At 33.8% G+C, this 20,228-nt stretch overlaps 3 protein-coding genes across 3 annotated transcripts; all 3 read left to right on the forward strand.

Moving 5' to 3' along the window:
- Positions 1-2,580: 2,580 nt before the first annotated feature.
- LOC130713684 (probable WRKY transcription factor 32) lies at positions 2,581-6,599 on the forward strand. Its single transcript, XM_057563478.1, has 5 exons — positions 2,581-3,064; positions 3,152-3,204; positions 4,521-5,200; positions 5,320-5,478; positions 6,069-6,599. Exons 1-5 carry the CDS (start codon positions 2,782-2,784, stop codon positions 6,424-6,426), a joined length of 1,533 nt encoding a protein of 510 aa, XP_057419461.1. The 5' UTR covers positions 2,581-2,781; the 3' UTR covers positions 6,427-6,599.
- Positions 6,600-11,249: 4,650 nt separating this feature from the next.
- LOC130710996 (leucine aminopeptidase 1-like) lies at positions 11,250-15,555 on the forward strand. Its single transcript, XM_057560417.1, has 10 exons — positions 11,250-11,477; positions 11,723-12,128; positions 12,232-12,426; positions 12,571-12,796; positions 13,167-13,293; positions 13,615-13,710; positions 14,232-14,309; positions 14,576-14,636; positions 14,871-15,058; positions 15,227-15,555. The coding sequence occupies exons 1-10, from the start codon at positions 11,265-11,267 to the stop codon at positions 15,353-15,355; spliced, it is 1,719 nt and encodes a 572-aa protein (XP_057416400.1). The 5' UTR covers positions 11,250-11,264; the 3' UTR covers positions 15,356-15,555.
- Positions 15,556-15,661: 106 nt separating this feature from the next.
- Positions 15,662-19,663, forward strand: LOC130710995 (nardilysin-like). Its single transcript, XM_057560416.1, has one exon. It carries the CDS (start codon positions 16,466-16,468, stop codon positions 19,505-19,507), a length of 3,042 nt encoding a protein of 1,013 aa, XP_057416399.1. The 5' UTR covers positions 15,662-16,465; the 3' UTR covers positions 19,508-19,663.
- The last annotated feature ends 565 nt before the right edge of the window (positions 19,664-20,228 follow it).

Genomic DNA, 20,228 nt, shown 5'->3' on the forward strand with positions numbered 1-20,228 from the left:
TTACAACTTTTAATAACCATACATGATAAATATTGTTTTGGTATTGCTATTGGTGAGACTTTCTAGTTGAACTCATAACATTTAAAGATAAAGAACAAGTATAATTCTACTTTTTTCATGTGTCAACATATAAAATGTGAAAGATTGCTTAAAATTTCTCATTGCACATCTTTTTTTATTTCACCAAATTTTTTAAGTGGACTAGCCCGCCAACCCGTTTTCCCGCCAAAATATGGGTTGGGTTGAGACTTTGAACCAAAATACCAAATGTGGGCTAGCCCAACCCAACCCGCATTTCGGCGGGTTAGTGGCGGGTTGGGCCCAGCCCGGCCCGCCAACCCATATTGCCACCCCTGTTAGGCTTTAGACTAGATTCATCTTCACATTCAGTTACACGGGAACTTTGTTGACTTGATGGTAGCACTAATATTCCCACATGATCTATATTCGTCCCGAATCCCAATGTATGCCATTTTATAGCTTTGACTCGCAGGACCACTAAAATTTACTAATTGAAACAAATTAACTCAATTATTTTTTTGGAAACTTCAGGTTTTTTAAAGAAACTCCAGGTTAATAGAGTATTAAGGCTTAAATATGTTTTTTTTTCCATGGAAATATAACAAATATTTGTTTTTGTCTCTAAAAAAATATCTTTTTTAATTTTTAATCTCTAAAAAATATAATTGTTATATGTTTTAGTCATTATCGTTAAAGTTTGCTTATGTGGCTCATAAAATTGCCCCTATTAAGAAATGTTTTTTCAAATTCTAAAATCAACATTTACTATATTTTTATGAAGTAAACTAATCTAGAGAAATTTGTATATTGTATTTAATTGTTTGAGTAATTTATTGGTTCAAATAAACACGTATCTAGGGTAGTTGTGTGAGACAGCTGAGAGTATCAAAGTATCAATGTAACGATGATCTAATCAAGTGATTACATGAAGAAGAATCTATGTTTCTCAACGCAACTTTCTAAGATATTTCAGAAAGCTTTTAGCGAGGTTGAAGACAAAGTAGAATTAATTATCTAAGGGAAACACTAAAATGTAATATAATGGCTCAAAAAATAAGGATGAAAAATAAAGGAAAAAAAAACAATAAAAGTAAGTTGAAATAAAGGAATGCTTGAAAAGTACTAAATGCAAGTAGGAAAATGACAAATATAAATGTGGTTAATGACCTCGTACCTAATAAGGGGAATTAGATTTCCCACCCCTGTTTTAGATTTTCCACCCCATTTAAAAGTGGGGAAAAACCAATATTGCCCCTCCGTGTTTTAGTCCGAAACTTCAACCTTCGGATCAGTACGAAACTTCATCCTTCGGATTAGTATGAAACTTCAACTTCCGGACACCTCTGACAGATTCTACCACCTTTTTCAGCACCATTACTCCATAGCTTCACCTACCTCACCACCATTATGGCCTGCATAAACTCCTCAACCACCCCCCATTTATGGCTGAACACACTGTTTGGATTGGTCCTCGTGTTATTACCAACTTTGATTTAACATACATAACAGAAGATTGATAATATGATTCATGTTTGTAATGTTGTAACCATGTCTGTAACCATATTATTAGCAAGAATATTTTCCTTCAGTATTGTAACGAGGTCTGTTTGTCCCATATTATTGTCACTGCATTTTCACGTTTCTGTCTTTGTGACAGTATCTGGTTTGAAAGATCCGAATCTTGAAGTTTCATATTAATCCGGTTTTTCAACTCTCGGACGTCTAAAAAAGGGGGGGTGGTAAATTTAATTATGAAGCAGTCCGAAACTTATAGTCCTGGATTGATCCGAAACTTAAAGTCCTGGATTGATCCGAAACTTAAAGTCCTGGATAGATTCGAAACTTAAAGTCCTGGATAACTCTTACCAAGCAGCAGAATGCAGTAAGTTAAGACCAAACCAAAAGGCATATTCATCAATTACAATCTCAACCACCACCACAATTACAAACCAAACATTTCAACCCAACAATTCGTTAGGCAAGTCCTCCAAGACGGCCACGACACCGATCATGTTATTTTAACTGTAACTAAAGAATCCGAACTTTTAACTCTCGGACTAGTCCAGAACATCAACCTCTGGACTGGTATGGAGGTTTAAGTCCCGGAGGGTAGTCCCGGCATTTTTTTAAAAAGGCTAGGGTGGCAATTCTAAAACAGGGGGTGGGAAATCTAATTCCCCCTAATAAGTCGTAGGTTCAAATCTCTAATAGCTCTCTTGGATAAGGTAAATATTAGTTTTTTATAATTGCTCTTTGAATCCAACCGTATTTCTTGCCTTGAACTTATACATCATTCCCCACCTAATGTTTTTTTAAAAAAAAAAAAGAAAGTAAAAGATATTTATGCCTATTAGGGAGAATTTTTTATAAGCCATTTGAAGAAAAGAATGGTAGAGACTTGTCCACATAGGATTCAATTCACCAATGGTCCCAAAAGCAAAAGAAAAAGAAAAAGCAAAACAACAGCACAGTGGTGAGTCAAATAGCCAGCAACGTTAAAACACTGACGGCGTCAACCGAACCGCGAATCCAATTAACGGAGAAAACAGACGGCGTGTGTTGCCTTGTACGAGAACAGCAGCAGAAGAAAAAGAAAGAGTGAATGAGTTGAGCACCTGATAAGAGTTGAGTCAACGCAAAGTCACACCCCGGCGCAACAACCTCATCATCGCACAGAAACTCTTGCGTTTCGTCAAGCTAGATTCGTCTGTCGCTTTCACAAACCGCTACAAACTTCGTTTTCACTCTCTAACTGTCGCCATGGCTGAGCATCGTCGCAGCTCTGATGCTGTCACAGCGGGAGCACCAGAGCATCCTCACCGGAGAAGAAAGGATTTAGAAGGTGATGGTGGAAGCCGTGTAGATGAAGAAGGGAAGGAAGAAATGGAAGAGGTTGATGAACGAGTTGGTGAATCGCTGGCTGTCACTGAGTTGCAAGGCGGCGAGTTAAGGAGTTCTGATGAACTTCCGGTGGAGTCCAATTTAGTAACCCTAGCTGCTGTACCATCTTCCGCCGTGCAGCATCAGAGTCATCAGAGTGCTGGTATTTGACCATTTTCAATGAGTCTGTGTTGTCCTTTTTCACTCTCTTTTTTTGTTGTGATTGGTGTGTATGTGTTTGATGTCACAGATTTGCAGGGGAGCTCTGCTACATTGAACTCGAGTGGCAATGTCGAAAGTAAGGTTAGAGAGCATTTACAATAAGAACTTTAATCATATTGGGATAAAAAATAGAAGAGAAATGATGTTCAGTATGAAATCGAATGTAAAACCAAGTACATAAAATCTCTATTTATTAATAATAACCATTTGAATGGTGATTAATTGTCATATGTAACACTGGTTCGTGAAATTCGTTTCGGCCTGTGTAGCACTTCCCAAAATAGAAAGGATGATTGTAAATTGTTGTTTTACAGTTTGTGTTCATCTGCTTGAATTTTTCTTCTTTGTTTTGCTTGATGATTTGTCAGAGCCCCATGTTTAGGATCATCTATTAGCCTTCTGAGTTTAATAGATGATCCTTGGTTTTGAATGTGCAGTTTCAGAACAACACAGGTAAATATCAATTTCTGAATTTTAATTTTAAAATGATTGCTAATGCTAAGCTAACTCAATAAATCATTCCAGCTGGGGGTTAGGACTTGTGAAACTTATTACAGGAATAGACTTCACGGTTCTCCTGTTTCTATTTTTTTCCCCAAGTGAAAATGTAAGTAGATGCTTAGGAAAAAAGAGATCACACTTGCACAGTGCACTGATAAATATACTGATTAGATAATCCAGACTCATAAAATTCATAAAAAATAATCCAAAATCCTATGGAAGGTGCTTGCTGCGTCCAATAATAGGCGAAGTCCAAAATTGAGACTACAAGTTTTATGCAACTCTTGTATGATGTTTTAGAAGATTCCTAGATTTTTTTTCCCTATCTTAGTGGTTTACACTGCACAATTCTGATTTTTAACTCCGGTATATGATACACCGATGAAGCGTCTATCGAATGGTGCATTAGTACAAGTGTACAACTATTGTGGACCTATGTTTTGTTTGGGCTTGTGTATGCAAGGGTGACTGGGGTGTGTTAGAGATGTAAACCGCTCTTAGCCCATCACATCACAGCTTTGGATTTTGGGGTACTTTGCCCTTGATGAGAAACCTATATGCTTAATTTTATAAGTTGGCTTCCAATCTCAATTCAGCCGACATGCGTTTTGATAATGGGTTGAATTTGGGTGTGTGTAAATAAAATGGTTTTATGAAAAGTTTAGATTAGCAAACATTATTTGAAAGTGCAACCCTGAACCCACAAAAGTGATTTTCTTAAATTCATAGTGATAGTTAACATCTCCAGGCCAGGGTTGGAATCCTAGGTACACTGAACAAATAATCATTTGATTGCTTTTCTTGTATGAACAATTAAGCATCAGAAAGTTGCATGTTGTGTGTGTTCCACATATATTTGGTTTCTTTAACACTAAAGTAGGTCATTTCATAATCAGGAGACAGCTGGACCTCCTGAGAAGGAAATTATTGCAAGAGAAGCAGTCCAGGCACCTCCATCCCAGACAGAATATCAGCTTCAGGTGTCTGTGTGCTCAACGCCATTGTCTGAACTGTCAACAAATTCTGTTACTCAATCTTCCCGTAAACAAAAAATGACTCCCAGGAGGATGAATAATAATACACATGAGGCACAAGTAGACAAGAAAATTCCTTCTGGTGGTAAAAGCTTATCTGCTGTTTCTGTTGCAAGGACATCAGCATCTGATGGATACAACTGGCGGAAGTATGGTCAAAAGCAAGTAAAGAGTCCTACAGGTTCTCGAAGCTATTACAGGTGTTCTCATTCAGACTGTTCTGTTAAAAAGATTGAACGCTGTGATCATTCAGGTCATGTGATAGAAATTGTTTATAAAAGTGAACACAGTCACGATCCCCCACGGAAAACTAATTCCAGTAGGGAAAGCAAGTTTGTGTCTTCAAATGAACCTACTGTAGAGAATAGTGTTCCAAAGAAGCCTATCAGAGTTCTGAAGGATTCTGATCTGTCCATTTCTTCGAAAGATATACAAGCACCTTGGAGTGGTGATAAGAAACGACAAACCTTGTCAAATATCAGTGATAATGGACAAATTATTTTGAAGGAGGAACATGTAAATGAGCCAGAGCAAAAACGAAGGCAAGTTTGGTTGTTAGTTTATATCCTTCATAAAAAGAAATTACACAATAAGCCCATTTTCTTTTTAATTGTGGTAGGATATAAAGATTTAATGTTCTTTCCTTTAATTTGATAACCAGAATGAAGAAAAGTGACTTAACAAACTTGGATTCTCCTGTAAAACCTGAAAAGAAAGCCAAGTTTGTTGTACATGCAGCAGGGGACGTGGGGATATCAGGTGATGGATACCGATGGCGCAAGTATGGACAGAAAATGGTGAAGGGGAATCCAAATCCCAGGTTAATGCCTTTTTATATTGCTTGCTTTCTATTCCTTCTTTTTAATTTCAACTTGGCATGAATTTCATATTTTTTTGTTGACAATATCTTTAGATAAAGATGGTGAAGGTTTAGTTGAGTTGTATTTGGATTCAATGGAAGTTTGAAATTAAAGAAAAACCAATAAAATTATAGAACCATATAAAATGTCACAAACTGTTTTTATTTACCTGTAAGAAGTTTAAAGAAAGGCAATGAGACATATATCTCATCTCAAGCTAGTTTTTTTACAATATTCCCTCGATCCATATTTTTAACTATAGTCCTAACTGCTGGGCTTCATAAACAATTTCCTATTGGGTTTAGGTTCAAACTTTACTTGAACAAGTCAACAATTCTCATAGTTGTATTCAGTAATTAAGGTTAAAGCACTTTTATTCCGTGCATCTTGTGTCTACTTATTTTATGTTTAGAATATCTGTCATAAAATAGTTGCTAAGAGAGCTTTTAGCTAAAAGGTTGTTTATGTTGACTTATCTTTTTTTTCTTTAATTTGGCCATTGAAATTGAAATCTGTTTTTTCTCTTTCGCTAAACTGCTTGCATTTACAGAAACTACTACAGATGCACTTCTGCTGGATGTCCTGTCCGAAAGCACATTGAGACTGCTGTAGATAACTCAGATGCTGTCATCATAACATACAAGGGTGTGCATGACCATGAAATGCCTGTGCCCAAGAAACGACATGGTCCCCTAAGAGCTCCTTTTGTGGCTGATGCTGCACCTGCCGCCATGAATAATTTGCCGTCAAAGAATCCCGACTCGCTGCAAAACCAGAAAGCTTCTACTCAATGGTCAGTGGACACAGAAGGTGAACTAACAGGGGAAGCCATGGAACTTGGGGGTGAGAAAGCAATGGAGTCAGCTCGAACGCTTCTGAGCATAGGCTTTGAAATTAAGCCTTGCTGAATTCAGCATTCAGAAATCATGCAGTTGTAATTACATATCAATTGGCAGGTCTCTTGTAATTTCACTGCTTCCCATGTTGATCCTTGTTTCACTTTTGACATTTTTTATAGTGGAAAAATTGGTGAGTATTTGCTTATTTACCGGTTTAACTTGTCCGAAACAGTTTGCTAGCAGTAGAACGAGTATAGAATTGGCTGGCATTGCTCTGTTCTCATGATTGTCCTAAATGGTTGCGAGCGTCAATCATATCGGATCAAATTTTATAGATGTGAATTAATTTTCACTTAGATCGTCAATGGTAATGGTATATCAATAGAGGATGTATCTTGTGAAAAATATGTTTTTATATGAGAATATAAAAATAAATCATAACTGTTAGATCTGATCATAAATGATCAAGATTAAAATAGATCTATATATATATAAAATATTAAAGACTATTTATTATTTGTTCCTTTGCAACAAAAAGTATATTTATTAAATGCAAAATTAACTTAAACAAAAATATTCAACAATATATTAACTTAATATAATCTATACTACTACTACTACTAGAAATAATACTCGTGCGTTGCACGAGTTTATTTACACTATTTTTTTTAATATAGTATAAAAATTATTACAGTGTAATTAAATTTCTTTTGTATTAGTATTAAATTAATTTTAAAAACTTTGGTTGTAATATAAAAAATAAAAAAAAAAGAGTTGGGTTCTCTGTTTTTAGGTTTATTATTGTGGTTTCAATTGCAGAGGTGCTGATTTATCATATATCCGGTTGTAAACATTGATACTCAATTATTGTCCCCATATGTTATTCTATTTTTCAAGTAATAAGGTTTTGGCTTAATTGCGCTTTTGGTCTCCCAACTTTGGCCTTCCTGTGAAAATCATCCCCAAACTTTAAAATTAGCAAAAAACGTCCCTAACGTTTACACCCGGTTGCAAAATTGGTTGTCCGTCCAATTCCATCAAATATTTAACAGAATATTCCTCAAAAAATTAATTAAAAAATTTAGTATCTGAAACATTCATCATCTTCATATTAAAAACCCAGAAATTCAAAAACTCAAACTCAAATTCACAATCTTCCCAACAACAAACCCATATTAAATTCAAGCACAAAAATTTCCAGAAATAAAAGCCAATACTCCTTTTCCCTCACCCAAATCCAAAAATTCAAAAATATTGTTTAGAGGTGGGGTTTTGACATGCACCAAAGAAGAGGAGGTGGGGGTTTTGACCTGGAATTTTGACCCACCTCCATTGAACCCAAATCTTAATCTGCCATAGACCACCCCGTCGCTCCTCGTCGTCACCGAAGCACCACCGCCGCTCCTCTTTGAATCCTCCATCTCCATCTCTCTTCCTCCCTCGATCCTACTCTCTTTCTTTGCCTGTTTTTGTTTGGTTTGGAGTAGAGATGAAGAAGGCATAGGAGTAGATACGCGACGGCGGTGGTCGGTGACTGAAGAGCTTCAACAGAGGTGGTGATGGCGCGGCGCTTCGTGGACTGGAGATCCACGTAAAGGAGGCGCTGCGAACCCAGAGGTAGTGGTGGCGGCGCGTTTGGTGGTGATACTGCCAGATTTTGATTTTGAAGAAGAGGAGGAAGTGGTGGCAAATGGCTCTAGCGAAAGAAGGAAGTGGTTTCGAAGAAGAAGGTGGTTGTGGTGCTGGATCTAGATTCCCACATATCTGACCTCAAATCCTAAAAATGTACTGTGATTTCTTTGAGTGAAAGGAGAATGGAAATGATTTGCTTTTTTATGTAAGGTGTTTGATGGTTTTTTTTTATGTAAGGTGTTTGATGGTGACTGGGTTTGAGGAGATTGATTTTTTTTTTCTGGAATTTTTTCAGCTTTATGTTGAAGATGGTGATGAAGATGATTGAAGAAGATGAACATTCATCAATTTTTAGGTTTTTGTTTTATTTTCTTATTTTTATCCCAGAATTCGTTAAATATTGGATGGAATTGGACGGAAAACCAATTTTGCAACCGGGTGTAAACGTTAGGGACGTTTTTTGCTAATTTTAAAGTTTGGGGACGATTTTCACAGGAATGCTATAGTTTGGGGACCAAAAGTGCAATTAAGCCTAAAGTTTTAATATAAGTTATAATAACATATTTTTTTTTATACTTTTTATCAACAATAAAATAATTTTAACTTTTTTTTGAACTTGAAATAATTTTAACTTAAAAATTATAATAAGTTATAATTCTAGTATCATAAAATATTATTTAGTAAATTTAAATTTATTCAACTTTTGTTATAATTATTTTTCTCTGTTATGCTTCCTCAAGTTATTTTTACTTCTATATAATAGATCAAAAATCATATTAATTTTATTTTTTCAAATAATATACACATTCGATATAGTAGTAAAGTAATAATATCTTATAGAGACATTTTTTTTTTAATTTTCAACTATTTTTTCGATATTAATTATTAATAAATATTTTTTTATAAGTAATAAATAGTAATAAGTTTTATTTTTTATTTTTTTAAAATTTCTCAACTTATGATTAATAACTAATAAGATTTATAATTATTATTAACAATAATGTAAAGAATATAAAGAAATTATTATTAACAATCTATTATTGTCATTAATGTAAGGTAGTCAATTTCAATTATTATTATTTTTTAAAAATTCACCTCAAGTTGTAATGAATAATTAAAATTTAAATAATTTAAATATTTCATTTTAAATAAGAGAAATTGAAAATTTTTAAATTTTAATATTTACTTTTAAATATGAGAAATTGAAAAGTTTAACAATTAATAATTAATATAATGAATAATAAAGTTGATGTATTTTTTATTTTAGCTTTCAATTTTTTTATTTAATGTTTTTAACTCAAAATAAATTTACTATTTTTTATATGTTTAATGTTATTTTTTCAAGTCTGCTTTACATATGTATATAGATGGATATATATATATATATATATATAGAAAATTTTTATTTTAAAAGTATTTTATCTAAATTAATTATTAATAAATATTATTTTGTTTTTAATTTTAATTTTTTAAATTTGTTAAATGCAAAGCTCAAGTCAATTATAGGTTCAAATCCTATTGGGCACAAATTTATTGCATATATTTATATGAATTTATCTACTTCTAAAAGTATCTCGAATGATTTGAATTAAACAAAAGTAGCTAAAACTTTTAGAATAAAAATAGATCTTATATACACAATTTATGTCTTGTCCCTTTATTTAAATTTTTTTTTGTATAGAATCTTAAAAAAGATATAGAAGATTACTCAGGAACTAAGTCAGGGAAGAAAAGAATTTTGGAAGTCTAGCCCATGTACGTGCGCGCAGGGGGTGGGGCAAATCGGAGGTTATAAACTCTTTGGATCTCTGATATTCCGTTCCTAAGGAATGTACTTTATGATAGACCTTTAACTTTCACTATACTTGAGTAGAACATGATTCTCTCAGTAGATGATACATGTGGTTAGCACAAATAAATTATAAGGACTTAGTTAAAAAAGATTCTTAAACTTGTGTAGCATAATAATCTGCAAAAGTGAAAGTTGGTTAAGAATGATTGTTATATTTTATCAATGAAGAAATATTGTAGATATATCAAATATGATTTCATTTAAGAACTTTATTAAATACTTCATTGCATACTACATTTTGTCTATTGTTAAACTCATATTAAATATTATTAGAAAACATATTTTAAATCAAAATTATAACTACTATTGACCAAAAATTTTAAAATTAAACAATTTTGACAGTTAAATTATTCTATTATTTTTTATAACTAACATGACATGCATAGCATATTTAATATATATCTCCTAATTTAATTAACTTAGTTTTTAATATATTTAATTTATTTATCATCATATATGTAGTTAAATAGAAAAATTACTCTATGATAATTTTAACTATCAATAATTATTTAATAAAAAATATTTCTTTAATTTTAAATCTATTTTATCTAAAATAATTAATTATAAATATTATTTATAGTTAATTAATTTTAATTCTTAATATTTGTCAACTCAAGTTATTTTTTAAAATTATAACTATTATTATTTAATATAGATATTTTTGTGAATATTTAATGTAGGTAGTTAAATAGCTTTTGACAATACATTATTTTTTCAGTTTTTAATCTTATTATTTAATATATTTATTACAAAGATAATTTGTTATTACTTAATGCATTATAATACATGCAATCTTTACTAATGTATTTAATGCAATGATTCAAGTGTGCTTTACTTATATATATAGATATAGATAGATTTTATAAAATATTTTTACCTATTTTTGAATGTGCATAATCACTACAATTATAAAAAATATTTCCAAAAAAATGATTCAATATTATAAATCTTAAATATAACGTTAAATATTACTTATTATCTTCATTGAATTTTATATTTAAAATATTTATTCAATATAAATTCTATTAAGAATATGTCGAAATCTATATTTATTAAGAAGGATCAAGTTAATATATAAAACTAGTACTATTGCTGAATTTTATATTTCCATAAAATTTTACACATTAAATACATATAAGTCATATACCTTGTAAAAAATAATATTTTAAGTCAAATAACTACTATATTATTTTTATATTAAATAAATATTTTAATAATATAATATTTTAATTATGTCATCTAACTACTACTACTATTATTTTTATGACTAAAATAAAGTCAGTTGATATATTAAATGCATTTACTAGCCGAACCCACATAAAAAATTGAACTGAAAGGAAAAAAAGAAAAAAAAAAAAAAAAGAAGCGCACGAATCAAGACGTGATTCATGCCAATACACATTGAACATTTTTGGATGAACCGATGAGAAGGTTCACTATAAATACGATACACCCTCCCACACCGAAATGGCGACCATCACTGTTTCTTCTTCCTCAATCTCTTCGTCTCCTCTGTTTCTCACAACACTCATCACTTCGCCGCATTTCCATTTCCTCTCCGACGGAGCTCATGACTCGCGCTTTCACCGGGGTCACCCTCGGCCTCACCCAACCCGCTAACGTCGAAACCCACAAGGTCAAACTCTAACAAAAACTCTTCATTCTGAATTCTAAATTCTAAATCCTAAATCAATCTTACATGCATACCCATGTTTTGATCAATGCTTATATGTGTTCAATTTTGATCCCTTTGTTGTTTTCAATGGTTGATTTCATTGCTATGCGTGATTGGATTTGAAATGTGTTACTGTCTTACTGTGTCTGTGTTTATTGGTGTGATGCTGATATTGCCTATTTTGTGTTTGTGGAAATTCCTGGAAGATCTCTTTTACTCCCAAGGATGTTGATGTCACGGAATGGAAAGGGGACATACTGGCAGTGGGTGTTGCGGAGAAAGACTTGGTTAGAGATGGAAAGTTGAGGTTTGAGAATGTGATTCTGAACAAGATTGACTCTAAGCTGGGTGGATTGTTGGCTGAAGCTTCTGCTGAAGAGGATTTCTCTGGCAAAACTGGCCAATCGACGGTGCTTAGAGTTACAGGACTTGGAGCAAAGAGGGTTAGCTTGATTGGTCTTGGATCCTCTACAGCACCTTTTAAGGGTCTTGGTGAGGCTGTTGTCGCGGCTGCTAAGTCTTCTCAAGCTAGCAGTGTTGCTGTTGTTCTTGCCTCGTCTGATGGGCTTTCTGCAGAATCAAAGCTTAGCAGTGCTTATGCAATTGCGTCTGGTATAGATTTGATAAATTATAATTGTCTGGTATATGCATGTATATGTGTGTGAGCTTGTGATTTTTGTGGTTAAACTTGACGCTGCGGCTTGAATTGTGCTAGGACTTATGCTGGGATTCTTTGAAGATAATAGATACAAGTCAGAATCAAAGAAACTAGCACTTAGATCCGTTGACATTATTGGTCTAGGAACTGGACCTGAATTGGAGAAGAAGCTTAAGTACGCAGGATATGTTTCTTCTGGAATAATTTTTGGAAGGGAGCTTGTGAATTCTCCTGCTAATGTTCTCACACCAGGTTCATATGACACTTTGAATTGTATTTGTATATGATATATTGTTCCTACCTTGCAGTTGTTGGGTAGGCACTTGACGAATTTCAGTTTGCCTTATATATGCTTTTCTGAAAATTGATTTGTACTTGATGATTTGTTTACCTCAGGGGGGTTGGCTGAAGAGGCATCTAAGGTTGCTTCTTCCTATAGTGATGTTTTCACTGCTACAATTTTAAATGCTGAGCAATGCAAGGAGTTGAAAATGGGGTCCTATCTTGGTGTTGCTGCAGCCTCAGCAAATCCTCCTCATTTTATACATCTGCGTTACAAACCTCCAACTGGACCTGTAAATGTCAAGTTGGCTTTAGTTGGGAAAGGTTTGACTTTCGATAGGTAATTAATCAGACTGTCTTTTTTTATTAAATTATTTTATATAAAACTCAGTAAGATTGATCAATCTGAAATTTGATTTTCCATGCTGTATTAACCATGGTGTTGGTTCTGGCACTCTAGCTTTGTTTGTTATGAATTTAATGTTGATGTCATTACTGATAGATATATCTTTCGTATTAGATACTAAGTAGATTGCTTCATTGTCTTATCTCCACATGCATTGGCAATTAGCAATCATGTCATTCAAATTACATGTAGTTTTAACTCTTGAAAATTTAGTAGTTCAGAATTTTCTTTTTCTTTTGATGTTTTGATATAACAGTATATTTTTGTTCTTACTTCTTTTTTTTATTATGTTATCCGCATATAGTGGAGGCTACAACATCAAGACTGGACCTGGCTGTTCAATTGAACTCATGAAATTTGATATGGGTGGTTCAGCCGCTGTTTTAGGCGCAGCTAAAGCTCTTGGTCAAATCAAACCTCTTGGGGTGGAGGTCAGTCATTTATATCACTGGTCATGAATTTTTCCCCTTTGCATAATTCATCACGATTTTTGTATCCTTGGACATAGTATCTTTGTCCTTTCAGTATTATAGTTAACATCAAGACTTTGCTTAGGGATATTTGGCGATGGGTAGGATGTGGCAATTCATGGATTTATCTATGTATTGAATATGAATTTTCGTTTAACTCTTCTGGTGGCAACTTTCCACTGGAATGATTTGTTTAGAGTTATTGTTGAATATTGTGTAGTTTTGTGGTCTAATAAAAAAAAATGCATCTTATGCCGAGTTAAAAAAGTTATGCATGTGCAGGTTCATTTTATAGTTGCAGCTTGTGAGAATATGATAAGTGGAACAGGTATGAGGCCTGGAGACGTTGTCACAGCTTCAAATGGAAAGACTATAGAGGTGAGGTTTATTGGTTTTTTTATTTTTTAATTGTACATTAAATGTAACTTATTGTACGTGGTATTGACAAAGTCCTGAAAGAATTTGTTTTTGTTTCAACCCTTTGCTATCTTTGCATTTTGAAGAAAGAAGAAAATATAAGGTCCAATGTTATGTAATGAAATTGTAATTGGTGTTTCTTGTAATATTTTATTTGAACGTTTGAAAGAAATTCATCAGTTGTATTCTTGTATACTTGTATCCACAGAAAGTTTCCCTGTTATCATTTATGTTGTCTTGGGATGTAACTCGGATTATCATTTTCAGCGTATCAGTACTGTAAATCTATCATAGCTTTATCTTGTGCTAATAAATTCATGTATATATGCAACTGAAAATCTGTGAATTTTAAGTTCTCACCTTTATGTGATCTATATAATAGAACATGCGTAGGCAGCGTAGCACTTGACATTGTTTTGGTTGAGTATTTGCATTTGATATCACGTGCCAAGGGTTTGATGTTGGCTTAACTTCTTGTGCAGGTTAACAACACTGATGCTGAGGGTAGACTTACCCTGGCTGATGCTCTGGTGTATGCATGTAACCAAGGTGTGGAAAAGGTATACAGCTATGCATTTGCATTGTTCTATCCCTGTGTTTTCCCCATAAGTCATAACAGATCTAGATATGATTGACAGATTCAGTTCTGCATACAAAGACTTGTGGAATAAGTGCTGAGTTTGGGCTTTTAGTATTTACAACTGTCTAATCTATAGTCCATTCATTTTGGTTTTTTAGCATCAATCTGAGGAAGCTTAAAACTTGTTTGTCGGGTCTATGGTATGGTTTTAGATTAAAGCTAATGGGTTGATTTACCATTATACAGATTGTTGACTTGGCTACCTTAACTGGGGCTTGTGTAGTTGCTCTTGGCCCCTCAATTGCAGGTAATTTATAAACGAAATACTATTATATCATAGCTTTGATCTTTTTGATGACCATATAAACAGTATTTCCTTGTGAGAATCAGATAATGGCTCGATATTTTAGTTGGCTCTGATAGCATTTAAAATTTGTATTTTTTGAGGGAAAGAGAGGAGCTAAGATCTGGTAGAGGCTGGAACTGAAAGATATCACTGTTAAAATTCTTCTGATTACTGTTGCTAACTGTTGCTTTGAAGGTGTGTTTACACCCAGTGATGACCTGGCTAAAGAAGTTCTTGAAGCTTCTGAAGCAAGTGGGGAGAAACTATGGAGGCTGCCATTAGAGGAAAGTTACTGGGAAACCATGAAATCTGGAGTAGCTGATATGGTGAACACTGGTGGTAGACAAGGTGGTGCTATTATTGCTGCTCTTTTCTTAAAGCAGGTATGTTCTAAACCAGGATACAAATCATGTTTAAGTTTAAAGAAACATAGCGGAGGAAAAAATAGCTGCTTAGTAAATATGGAGATTTTGTGCTTTATATTTTGTACTCTAGATCCTGTTGCACTTGCATGCATGTTTGGGGTTTGTAAAACAATTTTGGTTTTTCAGTTTGTTGATGAAAAGGTTCAATGGATGCATATTGACATGGCTGGTCCTGTGTGGAATGACAAGAAGCGATCAGGAACAGGATTTGGCATTGCTACTTTAGTGGAATGGGTTTTGAAAAATGCTTCTTAATATTGTTACATCGTGTGAATGAAGCACAAAGATGAGAGAATGAGATAAATTCATCTTTGTGGTTTTTCTGGTTCAAAGTGGTTGACTGGTTGTTGGTTATATCAATAAATTATTTGCAGGGAGGATGAAAAAGGTGGAATGCTAAGGCATAATCAAGTGTATTCAAACTTTTTTTAATACAAAAGACTTTTTGTCTTGTCTTTCTGGTTTTGATCATAATTCAGCTCGTTTAGTTTCCAGATAAAATATTTGATATATTTAAAAAAGGATTACAAGTAAAATTGTTTTTCCAACTTGAATTACTGAATTTATTATCTTTCTTTTATAGTTTTTAAATATTTCGTTTTTTTCAAAATTATTGGTGGGAATTGAAATATTAATCTTGAGTTTCAAATTAATTTTTTTTTCATTATATAAAAAATATCCTAATTCAATAGCTCATCTTTTAGCATACAAAGATTATCTTGTAAATTTTAAAAAGTTTGTTATAGAGAAAACATGATAAATGAAAGCAAAAAAAAAAAGTTTGTTATGGAGAAAACATGATAAATGAAATTAAAAAATATGACACCTCTTCACTTTTAGATGGGTATTGGATAGATTGCCCATTTAAAATTTTGATCGAGTAACTATTTCAAAAAGGTATTTGATAATAATAGAACTAACTGAAAACAGAAATTTTGGTATTAAAACGGAACTAAGGAATTTAATGATATGCTAGGATAGGATTGAAATATTATCTAAATGCAACAACAATTTAAGAAGACGATTAGTATTAATCTATTCAAATTATAAATATTATAATAATATAATATTATCATATCCTCTCTTTTTTTCCTTGTACAATTTTTATCAGCACTGATCATAAACCGTCAAACAGTACTTGACACTTTTGGAACACCTTTTTTCTCTTTATCTTTTTCTTTCTGATCACATCATATATTACACTTATCATGTTTATCTATTCTCTTCCTATCTCTTAGTCTACACTCTTTGAATGCACACCAATCTTTATTATTCATTATCATATCCTCCTTTCCCTCACACCGGAATCAAAAGCCACACTACACTCTGGAAGCAAAAAAAGAGAAACCCCTTGCTGCTAGCCTTATGGGAATGCCGAGTTCCCCAACCATCACTTTCTCTTCTGATGACGTGGTTGTCAAGTCACCAAACGACCGTCGTCTATACCGCTTCATCCAACTCCATAACGGCCTTCAAGCTTTGCTCGTTCATGATCCTGAGATTTACCCAGAAGGCCCTCCCAAGCCTGTTCCAACAGACAATGAAGAAGAAGAGGGAAGTGAAGTAGAAGTTGAAGGAAAAGAAGGGGCCAAGGCCAAGGATGCTGCTGCTCAGACTCAGACCAAAAAGGCTGCAGCAGCTATGTGTGTAGGAGTTGGCAGCTTCTCTGACCCGAATGAAGCACAAGGACTAGCACATTTTTTAGAACACATGCTCTTCATGGGGAGTGAAGAATTTCCAGATGAAAATGAGTATGATAGCTATTTGTCCAAGCATGGTGGCTCATCAAATGGGCATACAGAAGCTGAACATACTTGCTACAAGTTTGAAGTGAAGCGAGAGTATCTCAAGGGTGCCTTGAGAAGATTTTCTCAGTTCTTTATTTCACCCCTTGTAAAAATAGAGGCCATGGAGCGGGAAGTACTTGCAGTAGATTCAGAATTTAACAAGGTTTTACAATATGATCACTGCCGTCTTCAACAACTTCAGCGTCATACATCCGCACTTAATCATCCTTTAAATAAATTCTCTTGTGGGAACAAAAAGAGCCTGGTTGATGCAATGGAGAATGGTAGTATTACTAATTTGCGGGAGAAATTATTGAAATTCTATGAGGATTATTACCATGCTGGATTAATGAAGCTTGTTGTTATTGGTGGAGAGTCCCTGAATGTGCTTGAGAGCTGGGTTGTGGAACTGTTTTCTACTGTCAAGAATGGTCCTCAGGTAAACCCAGAGTTCATTGTGGAAGGTCCTATGTGGAAATCTGGTAAAGTTTATCGGCTAGAAGCCGTCAAAGATATTAATATCCTTTCCTTAGCATGGACCCTGCCTTCTTTAGACCAAGACTATCTAGAGAAACCAGATGATTATTTAGCTTATCTCCTTAGGAATGAGGGCAGGGGAAGCTTGATTTTCTTTCTCAGAGCTAGAGGGTGGGCTACATCTCTATTTGCTGGTATTGGGAATGATGGCATGTATTGGTCAAGTATAGCCTATGTGTTTGTCATATCCATATGCCTAACTGACTCTGGTATAGAAAAGATGTATGATATTATTGGCTTTGTCTATCAATACCTTAAGTTGTTGCGTCAAGTTTCTCCACAAGAATGGATATTTAAGGAACTTCAGAATATGGGAAACATGAAATTCAGATTTGCAGAAGAGCAGCCTCAAGATGATTATGCTGCTGAGCTTGCAGAAAATTTGCTCTTGTATCTACCAGAGCATGTCATTTATGGTGACTATATGTATGAGACATGGGATGAGCAGTTGCTCCAACAAGTTCTTGGTTTCTTCATTCCTGAAAACATGAGGGTTGACGTTGTGTCAAAGTTTCTTAAATCATCACAAGATTTCAAATATGAAACTTGGTTTGGTTCACGTTATGTTGAGGAAGATATTTCTCAAAATTTGATGAAGTTATGGAGAAACCCTCCAGAAATTGATGCCTCATTCCATCTTCCATCCAAGAATGAGTTTATTCCAAGTGACTTTTCTATACGAGCTGGTGAGGATGATTCTGCAAATTTGACTTCTCCTAGATGTATAGTTGATGAAGCATTGATAAAATTCTGGTACAAGCCGGACAGTACTTTCAAAGTTCCTCGTTCTAATACATATTTCCAAATTAACTTGAAGGGTAGTAGATATGATAATGTGAAGAGTTGTGTATTGTCTGAATTATTCATTCACCTTCTTAAAGATGAGTTGAATGAAATCATATACCAGGCTAGTGTTGCCAAGTTAGAAACTCGTATCTCTTATGTTGGTGATCACATGCTTGAGCTGAAGGTCTCTGGTTTCAATGAGAAGCTTCCTGTTCTCTTATCTAAAATTTTGTCAGTGACTAGATCTTTTATGCCAACTGAAGATAGATATAAAGTAATAAAAGAAGACGTGATGAAGAGAGCTTTAAAGAATACCAACATGAAGCCTCTAAGCCATTCATCATATTTGAGATTGCAAATTTTGTGCGAGAGCTTTTATGATGCTGATGACAAGTTGCATTGTCTAAATGATTTGTTTCTTGACGATCTCAATGCATTTATCCCTGAGCTTCGCTCACAGTTATACATTGAGGGCTTGTGTCATGGAAATCTATCAGAAGATGAAGCAATTAACATATCCAATATCTTTAAGATAAACTTTCCACTAAATATTAATCCACCCCTCATTAAGTTGAGGCATGCTAGACGTATAGTTTGCCTCCCCTCCAGTGCCAATTTAGTTAGAGATGTTGGTGTGAAGAACAAGTTCGACAAAAACTCTGCGGTTGAGCTCTATTTTCAAATTGAACAAGATTTTGGTATGAGGTCAATGAAGTTGAAAGCTTTGATTGATCTTGTTGAGGAAATTGTGAAGGAGCCACTTTTTAATCAGCTGAGGACAAAGGAGCAGCTTGGTTATGTTGTTGATTGCAGTTCACGAGTAACAATCCGTGTTCTTGGATTTTGTTTCCACATTCAATCATCTGAGTACAACCCAGTTTACTTACAAGGTAGAATTGATAACTTCATAAATGGCCTGGAAGAATTGTTGGATGGCCTTGATGACGATTCCTTTGAGAATTACAAAAGTGGATTAATGGCAAAGCTGCTGGAGAAAGATCCTTCACTCACATATGAAAGCAATAGATTGTGGAATCAGATTCTTGATAAAAGGTACATTTTTGATGTGTCAAAGAAGAAAGCAGAAGAATTGAGGAACATAAGCAAGAATGATGTTGTAGAGTGGTACAAGACGTATTTGAAACCCTCATCTCCCAAATGTAGAAGGCTACTTGTTCGTGTATGGGGTTGTAACACAGACTTGAAAGATAATGCTGAAGCCCTTTCCAAATCTATGCAAGTCATCATCACAGATCCAACAGCTTTCAAGAAGGAATCTGTGTTTTATCCAAGTTAATTTTTGTTAAATTTGTAAATATGTTAGAATATTGAAGTAAGGCTTCTTCTAGAGCTAGAGAGAACCTTCATTTTTCATTTAATGGTTCTACGGTGAAGAGATAGAATCAACATTCTTGAATGTAAAAACAAAGTTGGAGTTTTATCTTAGTTTTTGTGAGTATTTCTTTATTTTAACCACTTACCTTATTGATTTAAATAAAAACCACTAGTCTTATCTATGTTCATTTATTTAATTTATATTAAGCATTTAACTTTGTATATTTCCTTTCATTGTTTAAGAAATTTCATAAAAAAAATATTACGAGATTAGTTGCCAACGCATAAATAGTTGAAGTATTTTCAAGTCCCGCAAGGTTGCAAACAGTTCAAGCCAAAATAAGAGATATTAATAACGCTACACCAAACTTTGGGCCAGAGTATCTATCCTTTTTTTTTTTTTTGGATAACAGAGTATCTATCTAATAGTCAAAATAGTATTTGAATGTACCGCTTCGTGCGCTGATTGCGGGGCGAATGATTAGTCTCACGGCTGTCGGCTGTGGGGATACTTTGGTCAAGACAAAAAAAATAGTATTTGAATGTTAAAACTAATAAACAAACAATAAAACATCACAACAAAAACAATATATTAAGAATTAATTCAACCTAAGACTAAATATTCAAATTGGTTAGATAAGAATAAGTGATTACTCCAAATACGACTTCCATTCAAACAATTA

Source organism: Lotus japonicus, chromosome 4 (genome assembly GCF_012489685.1).
Source record: "Lotus japonicus ecotype B-129 chromosome 4, LjGifu_v1.2".
In the NCBI taxonomy this organism is placed as follows: domain Eukaryota; kingdom Viridiplantae; phylum Streptophyta; class Magnoliopsida; order Fabales; family Fabaceae; genus Lotus; species Lotus japonicus.

Bases quoted from the DNA above. Each gene is read 5' to 3' on its own strand.
- LOC130710995 (XM_057560416.1), top strand. From the start codon at position 16,466: ATGGGAATGCCGAGTTCCCCAACCATCACTTTCTCTTCTGATGACGTG.
- LOC130713684 (XM_057563478.1), top strand. From the start codon at position 2,782: ATGGCTGAGCATCGTCGCAGCTCTGATGCTGTCACAGCGGGAGCACCA. The intron at 3,065-3,151 runs GTATTTGACCAT...TTGATGTCACAG, and splicing joins TCAGAGTCATCAGAGTGCTG to ATTTGCAGGGGAGCTCTGCT. The intron at 5,201-5,319 runs GCAAGTTTGGTT...TTTGATAACCAG, and splicing joins GAGCCAGAGCAAAAACGAAG to AATGAAGAAAAGTGACTTAA.
- LOC130710996 (XM_057560417.1), top strand. From the start codon at position 11,265: ATGAGAAGGTTCACTATAAATACGATACACCCTCCCACACCGAAATGG. The intron at 12,129-12,231 runs GTATAGATTTGA...GAATTGTGCTAG, and splicing joins TGCTTATGCAATTGCGTCTG to GACTTATGCTGGGATTCTTT. The intron at 14,637-14,870 runs GTAATTTATAAA...GTTGCTTTGAAG, and splicing joins TCTTGGCCCCTCAATTGCAG to GTGTGTTTACACCCAGTGAT.